This window comes from Amia ocellicauda, chromosome 16 (genome assembly GCF_036373705.1).
Source record: "Amia ocellicauda isolate fAmiCal2 chromosome 16, fAmiCal2.hap1, whole genome shotgun sequence".
Taxonomy (NCBI): Eukaryota; Metazoa; Chordata; class Actinopteri; order Amiiformes; family Amiidae; genus Amia; species Amia ocellicauda.
The window spans coordinates 16081543-16091499 of record NC_089865.1 but is presented as its reverse complement, the minus strand read 5'-3'; the positions used below and the strand labels follow the sequence as shown (position 1 = coordinate 16091499).

At 39.7% G+C, this 9957-nt stretch overlaps 1 protein-coding gene across 1 annotated transcript; it reads right to left on the bottom strand.

Annotated features, from left to right (window-relative positions):
- Positions 1–5004: 5004 nt before the first annotated feature.
- Positions 5005–9334, bottom strand: asb1 (ankyrin repeat and SOCS box containing 1). The gene is made up of 5 exons (XM_066688068.1): positions 9061–9334; positions 8063–8204; positions 7167–7469; positions 5914–6299; positions 5005–5616 (listed from the first exon to the last, which is right to left on the bottom strand). The coding sequence occupies exons 1-5, from the start codon at positions 9155–9157 to the stop codon at positions 5483–5485; spliced, it is 1062 nt and encodes a 353-aa protein (XP_066544165.1). The 5' UTR covers positions 9158–9334; the 3' UTR covers positions 5005–5482.
- Positions 9335–9957: the final 623 nt, after the last annotated feature.

The window sequence follows — 9957 nt, the reverse complement described above, 5'->3', positions numbered from 1 at the left end:
GTTTACAACACACTGTACAGTACTGAACAGTGCACAACAGACTCACAACAATATAGAGAGCATAATGATAGTAGGAAACAAGAAAAATGGAAATAAACCACAAATAAAACACATTCCACATTACCATTAACCTGACATACACCATTGCTACCATGAAACATCCATCAGCACCTTCCTTTCCTTTAAACCCACAATAAAGTAACCAGTTATTTTCACTTTTATAACACTGTCATTAAAGGATATAGGCCTATATCATTATCTCGGTAGCATTTACATGTGAAATGTGGGTTTACATTTGGAAATGGGCCTGTTTTTCGTGTGTGTCTGTCATTTTTACGTAATTTACTCTAGCATTTGGAATTGACCTTGTCCTTCTCTGTGGCAGTTTTTTTGGGCCACACACCTGATTCTGCCACAAATTTCGGGGCAAATGTGCACAGGCTCACCATTGCACAAGTTAAAAACACTGAACTGAGAGAGCCATCGTGACATATGAAGCTTTGGAAAGGGGTAAGATCAGTGGTATTGGTATCGAGGGGGTTTAAAGCACTGGATGATACATTGTGATTACCTCATCTTGGAATCTTGTGAACCACTCTGCCTTTAGGATTCACAGGCCTTGGGCTAGGCCTGGTTTCCCTGGAGAGCAGGCCTTGTTGCTGATTTCCATGCCTGCAGGTTTAATGTGGGATTCCAGACTTCAGGAAAACGCATTTTACTACATTCCCACAGTGGCTATAATCTGGTTATTTCTTTTTTCTTTTTTTGTCCTTGTTGCCTGGTTTATTAGCAGAGAGACAATTGCTACATAATCTAACAGGGATGCCATATTCTTTCAAATACTTCAACCATATTTAATTTCAGCACTTTGTTCACCATCCAGGAACATAGAGCCCCTCAGCTGTAAACCATCTCTCTTGAGCCTATGATTCCATGAAATAATTACCCACATGCAGCTTGGGTTTGTAAATACTATCAATTATGAACCTCTGCTCCAATACACAATGTTTGTTTTTAGTGGACAGATTCATAACAAATGTCAAAAAAGGAAATTGTTGCTTCATAAAATGTTTTCTTAAAAAGAATATGCTTCAAATGGAATATATTGGAGACTAAGGGCACTTTCACACCTAGTTCACTTGCAAATCATTTAAATCATGGTTCCCTTGCAAACAAACAGCTGTTGTTTGTTCTTTTCAGTTTGGGTTCAGGTTTCATACCAAGAAAACATATTCGATCTTGAATTTCTTGTAAGTGAATTTCAGTTTGTTTGTGTAGTCCACTTGCATGCGATCCAGGATTCTATTGGTTTGACATTGCACTTTCAAAAAGTGTTGGGTTACCTTGCAGTTTACTTGAGCATGAGGTCTGTCTAAAAAAATCAATAGAAAATATTTTACATTATCTCTTATTTTGATTCTCTACAGTGTTGGGAAATAGTTTGTAGTGCTTTGAGGAAACTAATCTGTCGCTTCCAAAAGTTGGGTTTGCTGTTTGGAGTTTGTTTCCAAGTGAACCAGAATGCATTTACTTTCACATTTTAAAAATCGAGTTCACTTTCAAACAAACCAAGACCCCATTCTAGTGCTCTTGGTTCATTTGATTTGAACCACATTCAATAACATTACACTCAAGAGGATTCACATAGCTCCAAATGATCTGAACCTATTCTAATCCAATTGGCTTAAATTCTTGTTCTTTGATGGGATTATGTAACAATGTTTATCATTTCAGTCCACCAAATAAGTGTTTGCATGAAAATAGAAGGCACAAAACCAAGACATACATTCTCACAGGTTATTAATCGCTATTTAATAGAATGGGGGAAAATGTATAGAAAATATTTTGCTTTGTAGACGTCAATTTAGCTATTATTGTAACCAATTTATAACTAGTGTTTTTTACAGTATTTGGAACAGGGAGAAATTGTCTCTACCTGGTTAGGCATGCAGTGAAATGAATAAAAACCTGTAAACTACAGCCCCTTGACAGCTCTGTTTAAATGTTTGCCTCACCTTTCTGCTCTGTTCTCCTCACTGAAACCGATACACAAATACACAAATTAAATCTAATGGTAAAATGCAGGCATTTTAAAAGGTGGGCAAAGCTGCAAAATTAGCCATTTGAATGCAGTGTTGCCTCCTCTTTTTCTGCTTATGTATTTATTTAACCTTTTCTAAACACAGGGTAAAGGTAAGTTAAAAACATTATTGGCGATTAAAATAAAAATTCTACATTCAAAGAATATCTACTGTTAAGTAAATACACTTACTTACACTGAGACACTGCATCAAAGATTTGAATAGTTAAAACAAATAAATAAAGCAGTGCGAACATCTTTTTCTCCTGTGTTTCTAATAACTGATTAACATTCTTAGAAGTGTAAGAAAATATTTAACAATCATAAATTTAATAAAATTGTATTTGTTATAAAAATTGAAATTACACTACTAATATATTATATACACACATTTAATATTACAGGGCAAAGAGGGGCTTTTGGACAATGAAAATACTAACTTTTTACACACACACACACACACAAAAGAAAATGTAAAGTAAAAATATCTAAATAAAATAAATACATATCTATATTATTGTTTTCATTAGCAGCACCCTAAAATATATTTTTTTCACATGTGTTTTAAAAGCTATTAGTTTGTGAACATATTAAAAGACACTGAATAAGTCTGTATGGTATCACTAAAATTAAAAAATATGAACTTAATATTCACGTTTTTATCACTTAAGTACACAGATCACTGCCTTGTCCTGATGAGTGATATGCGTGATCTCATCTATATGGTATATTTTGAATTATAATTTTCCAGTGAGTTTTAATAACACGAGTGACATAATACAATATGCGGTTTAGGCACCAACAATGTGAGTTCTGTTTTCAAGCAACTACAGATTGTAACAAATATAATTTTAATTTAGTTAGGAGTCAAGATAAATTGAAGTTTAAATCAAATCCAGCGGTGATATACAAATGGAGACTGAAGGTTAAATCTCAGCCCTATGGAGCAAATGGGTATACTTTTGGGAAAATTAAAGACTGAATTTATAAAACAGATATAGCAAAATAAATAAAGACAGTACGCTTGACATGAAGAGACTGCCATCTAGAGCACTCTGAAAGATATCTCTGCCCTCCGTTATTTGTACTCAAAATACGATAGCTACATTGCTGAAAGGGAATATCTTCCCCATGCTCAGATAGCAATAGCTGATAATTAAAATATCAGAATACATTTCACCTTTATGCCTCCCGTTATACACACTTCTGAATTTCTTGCAAAAGTGATTTTGATTGAAAATAAAAAATGTGTGTATAAATCACACAACTTGGAAAGAAAAGCATGTTCCATTCTATATTATCTAAACAGATTTTATTTGATTTTATTTAACTTAAAAATTCCTCAATAATGTTGCATATTGTACTTCAGATCAAAGACCTTGATAAATCAGGTCAATTATGTCATTGGACAATTACGTGGGCAGAATCTCACAATCTTTCAAGGGGAATTTCAATACAACAGAGATCAGTGGCATAACTGGTCAGCATTTGCAAGATTACTAGAGTCATTTACCATATAATGTGGCGCGAGTGCAGATCGTTTCTTGATTAAGAAAACACGCAATAAAAATTATACCTATATAAGTCCATTTAACAAAAGAGGGATTGCCTTATCAGAGATCCGTGAGTCATTACATATCTAAGAAAATGAAAAAAAAATTAAAAACAAAACATGCAAAGCTCACATCACTTTGGAAACTTTGAAAAGAAGCAAGCCACTGACGTATTCATTTATTTGTTTCTTAACGCCAAGAGTTAACAAGGCCAAGATTTAAAAGCATATAGTAGCCATACTAAGGGTAAAACTAATCCTAAAGTCTCTAGTGGTGCTTCGCAGCCATCACTCTCAGGCACTAAATTTTTATTTTTAAAACAGGAATGCGAGCCAAGTGTGCCACACTGCCTTGTGGCTTTTGTTGCACACAAGGGAGGCAGTCGAGATGATGGAATATTCTCATGCTACTTAGGTTGTCTATGGGGAGCGCGAGGGAAAACAAAACGGCTCCACAGTTTAAAGGAAATATCAAAAAGCCATCGACTCTGTTCAAAGAGTGTCAAGTTGCAAGGTGGCTTGGTTCCAGTTCCTCATAAAAAAAGAAAATCAAACCCGCAAAAAAGAAAGAGAAAAAAAAAACACGTCAAAGCCTCACATGCCAAGCCTTGCCAGCATGACTTCAGCAGACATTTTGCCACTTCTCCTGCTATGAAGTGATTTTAGTTTGCTTGCAATTAAACCACAACTTAATATGCAGGATTTTACCATTGCCCGAGTTTGTGTATTTCGTAACCCACCTATCTGCACACACACCATAAATCCTGGCTTCTCGTCTCCACTGTATCCCTCTTGTGCATCATTGTTACTCAAGCTGCTCTGCTTCCCAGTTTTCCCAGGCTTTGCTTTTTCCACTGCTTGTGGTTTTCGGCATGGTGTGGTTTCAGCCCCAGTTTGTATGTCACACAAATGAGGTCTATGTGCTTTATAATATTTCAGTGTGATGAGAAGATGTGGATATCTTTATTACCTCAAAGGAATACTAAACCCATATGGAAGACTTTTTCTATTTATGGAAGCTAATACAAGCAGATCTCAACAGATCCAACATAAAGCCTTTTACAGGGAATTTGGGGCCTACTGCCCTGTCAACAGTAAATGGTGTTTTGTTTTCTACTTTTAATATTTATCAGATGTTTAAATCATATTGATGAGTTTAACTGGATAATAGAATTGCCAGAACTACCAGCTGAAGGACAACTTTACAAAGCTAAATTACATGACATTTGCTCAACATGATAATGGTTTTCTGACCTGCCATCATTAAAAAATAAAAAAGATAACCACTGAGATTAGACAAATTAAATATTTTCTGTAATGTTTACTAAAATCCTCAGGATAGCAAACATCAATTTAACCAACTGCAAAAAAGTAGAATTGTAATGTTTTATTATCTTAACAGAAACCTCACCTTGAATTCAGGTACAGAATTTGCAGGAAGCGTCAATTCAATACAAAAAAGCAATGGTGAAAGTGAGGGGAAAAGGAGAATGGTGATATAAATATGGTTTTAGTGCTGTACACGATATGGCCAGTGGCACTTCTTTCACACAAAGAAGGAGATAAACCGCAGCCAACAGGAAGATCTCATCAAGGAATAAACTCCAAGGCACAGAAATTTTCCAGGAAAGGACACCGATATATAAAGGTGCTTGCTTGAGTCAATAATGTGATGCCAGAGCACAGTTATTAGCAAAGTCAACAACATCACCTTACGAGACTGGCCTCCCAAAATGGAGGGGCAGCTAACTTATGGAAGATGAGATCTTTCAAAGAAGCATGAAGGGCAACAGCAGCATTCTCAGGAGGTCTGTATGCTACGGGACATTACTCATGGCAGACGCTGTTCTTTAACAGGTTTCATGGAGTAAGAAGAGCTTGACCATGTCAGGCACTGGCAGTTCTGGGATGTGGTTAAGCCTCCATTTGCCCAGTGTTCTCCGAATGGCAATACGGCACAGCTGGGTCAACCTTCTCGGAGATCCTGGAGACGCAAGATGACAAACCACAGAAACGAAGGTCATTAGACTGGTGTAACAACAGCTGACTGGAGTTTAACTACAAATCAAACGGTTGTTAATTTAGTTTTGTTACTGTCCCTAAAACCACCAAAGTAGATTATTTCGATGTCTTTTATGAACTTGCCATTGACACAGAGCATGCAAATAAACATACTTTTTATCAAATAATCTAGAAACTGAAAGTATAATGAATTAAATACATATATAAATAAACCCCACTGAATAAAATCCAATTATTGTGGTGTCACAGGGACACTTACTCCTGGCCTCTTTGAAAATCTTCAAGGCCTCTGGGTTGACTCGGTTCCTGCCCATGGTCTCCGGGTCGGGGTTGTCCCAGGGCACCAGACTCAGGTCGGCCCCGTGCTCCACAAGCAGCTTGATGAAGGCAGGATCGCAGCCGTGGCGCAGCACAGCGTCCAACACGCAGGAGGCTAGGCCCCGGGTCAGAGAATCCTGACTTACAGGACCCAGGTAGTTGTAGTCAGGGTTGGATCCAGCCTGTAGCAGCAGCTTGAAGCAGTCCAGGTGATGATAGGCAGCACTGATGTAGAGAGGGCACACGACCAGGGTGGACAGCTTCCTTGCACTGAATAAGGGATGCTTGGGCCCCAGCTGCTGGTCCACATCCACGTCAGCATTGTGCCTGCAATGCAGTGCAGAATATTGCTGAAATCACTGCATCTTGTGGCACATAACTCGAAAATGTACAACAATCTCAAAATCAGTGCTGTGTCAGGAAAGAGCATCGATCAATGTATTGTAAAACCAAACACTGTACAGCACAAGCCCAACAACATAAGATCAGTTTTAGCAATGGAGAAAACAACAAGTACTATACACTGTAAAACAGACTAAATAAGGCATATTTGTACAGAAACAAACTAATTGGCTGTATTTTAGAGCTTTCATCCCCTACTTATTAGTGTGAATAATACGGTGAGGTGTTATACATTATATGTCGGTTTGGTTCTTGATTTCTGAATGGCTAAGGTTGTCAATAAAATGCATCCCTCTTTTCCACTACCTGTGTCCAATGAATGCCTACACTTCCAGGGGCTGGTTGCGTAAAACGAATTAGAACATTAGACTAGTCTTAATTTGACAGTTAGACTAGTCTAATGCAAGTTAGTCAGTTGCATAAAAACTAAGACTGACTAAGACTTTAGCCTGAAGCGTTAGCCTCCTCATCCCTTTAGAATTTAAGTTTGCCAGAGACAATGGCTATACTGTCACTGTTAATGTGAAATGGGATCATTGCTGTTTTAGAGACGTGTCCGTCATGTTTTTTTTTTTTCTTAAATTACTCAGAATGCATAGCATGATTGACTATGTAAGACCAGTCTAAGGAAAGACTGTTTTATGCAACAGTTTTAACACGGTGTCTATCGTTAGTATGACTTATAATCATGCTAAGACAAAGATTTAGTCTATGCTTATGCAACCGTGCCCAAGTGTTTTCTGTCACCCTCTGTGCGTGAGAAGGACATGAATGAGGAGGTGGCCCTCTCACTTGATGAGCTCTCTGAGGATGTCCACCCTGCCCACCCTGGCAGCGTGGTAGATGGGTGTGCTGCGGTGATGCCTGCTCCCATTGGGGTCCGCCCCTGCCTCCAGCAGGATCTTCACACAGTTCAGGTGCCCGTTGACAACAGCCACGTAGAGTGCCGTCTGCCCCTTCACGTCCACCAGATCCACCTCCGCCCCTTCTTTGATAAGGTAGCTGACGCAGTCCCCGTGGCCGGCGGTGGCTGCGATGCGCAGGGGGGTGCAGGGTAGCCAGCCACAGCACCACACTGACTTCTCATTGATCCTCCTGGGAGAGAGGGAGAAGAGCAGCCACAGCAGACAGGGCGAGCATACTGGTGTGAGCACAGCTTGAGATTGTACCAATATTGTCTTTAATTCAACAGACCTCCAAAGAACGACCCGCTCCATTTCTACAGCTATGCGTTTTGGCGAAGCTCATGTTCAACCCTGGTTTAGGAGACATCGGAACCAGACCGTTTTACTCCTTCGAGCTATAGGTCAATAAACGCATTCTAGTACACAGCTTGGCTACAGCTGGAAACACAAAGGAAAAGCAAGGGCAGCTCAGGAGTGGACAAGGCCCCACTGACTCATACTCATTCAATGCAGGCTACAAGCCAGTGTTTTTCCACTAATGCTGTTCATCAGATTCACGGCCTGCAAAGGTGTAGTTATTATGCGTCTCTGACATTTCCTTCACTAAAATATTAAAATCACCACATAGAATATAAAAAGACAGCTAAAAAGCATAATAGGTGCACAACAACATAAAAGGTGATCATGCAAAGGTGTCAACAGATAAAGCCTCTCTCCTGGCACACTGGCTGTGTTGTGCCCGTGTGTCGCAGGTGGAAAAGGCTACGCCAGCGGCTCCCACACCGTTTGAAGCCGTCTTCCTGCAGGAGTCTCTTGACCGTCTCCAGATCTCCTACATAGGCAGCGTTGTGAAGCCGCATGTCCTCACACTGCTCCAGGGGCTTGTCACAGAACTGCTCCTGGAGCCACTCCTTCAGGTTACGGCCTGCACAACAGACAGCCATCAGCTACTGTAACCTTGAGCTAAGGTGCCAGTCAGGTTAAAATGCCAACTTGTCTTGAGAGACAGTTAGCACTATTGAAGATTACACACAGAAGACATGGGCACAGAGATGAGTTTAAATTGGTGGATTTTCTGATGATGCACATCAAAGAGGTGGCAGAGCTGCAAAGACAGACTTGTTGGTGAATTCCTCCAAGATACGAGCACACATGCTATGGGAGGAAAAAACATTTTAAAGAGAAGTGGACACAGTTATTAAGCAATGCAAAAATGGAAAAGACAGTAGGGAGACACTTGTCAACCCAGGTTATTAACATTTGGAATGACAGATGCCTTTATAACAGGTGCGCCATCAGCCATCTCCACTGGTAACACAGAAAATTAGAAGACATTCAATTATATCAAGTGTGGATTCTCATATATGTGCATTGCCACTGTAAACCTTTATTTTATTTTGAGGTGTGGCATGTTGCTTAATTAGATGCAGAACACTACAGACAATACGATTTCTTCAGCCTTTGATGTATACACATTTAAATAATATTTCTTAAGCTACGCGACCAGTAGGTTTTAATGTATGCAAATGTTCAAAATAAACCGTTTACAAGCTTTTGATAAAATACAAAAATATGCACATAAATGTTGTGTTTGTCATTCATGGTTTCATTGCGAGACACAGCACCACACCTGTCGCTGCGTCTGTAGATCTGGTGCAGCTCTTAACTTCTGCAGGGCAACAGTCAACACGCAACTTGTTATATATAGGATCATTTGAAAGTTATATGCTTTAGATTGAAATAAGCGGCGCATGACGTCACGCCCGATTGCTTTGCAGTACCTGCATCAGTGCAGCCAGACAGCTCTGCAGCTGTGGGGCTGGTCACGCCGATCACGGGCAGCTCCGCTTCTGCCCCCACATGTCCTCCTTCTGCCATCTCCCCCCAGCGCTTAGACGCGTATTTGCCTTTGCATTTCTTAAACGTCTTCTCCTAGATCCGTAAAACGCGTAGTTGTTGTTTTCCCCGCACTGTGTTTATCGGTGGAGCTGCGCCTGCAAAAGCAACCTGGAAGTTGAGCTTTTGAAGTCCCTCCTTCATCGTTTCAGATTGGAGTGCAGAGACAGCGGCTTCCTGCTCGCTGACCCGAGTTTAAGGTGGAGTGGCAAGACACAAGACTATCTGCATTGACGCATTGTCTGAAATGTGTATGCTATCAAACCAAACCTTTTATTTTAAAACTATTCACATATTGCTATTCGGAAGACATGTATTAATGTTTAGCCATATCTATAAGAATGATTCTCCTCAAGCCACTGTCACACATGCATTATGCAAAAGATCATGCAAAGATTATTAATACACAAGCATTTGTGGGCCAAATTGTCATCTTTGGTATACACCTTCACTCTCTCTTCTAATGATATTCAGCATTGTTTAAAATACCAAGTAAAAGATACAGGTTTCTGTTTTCAGCCTCATTTTATTTTTGAAATAAAAGAGTCCCTGTCTTTTTCCCTCCAGGAGAGAGTTTCGACCCATTTCTCGAAATTTTCCGGTTTGTGGTGGTCTGTAGGTCACTGTGTCTATCATTGCTGGCTGTTTATTTCAGATACTAGGGGAAACATGCTTTATTGCAGCTCGATGACAACTGATCCCAGGACACTCAACCGGCCTGCTACAGCAGTAGTCCATTTTCTAAAAATAAATACTATGTGGACAGGCTTCTCAGCAAGTCA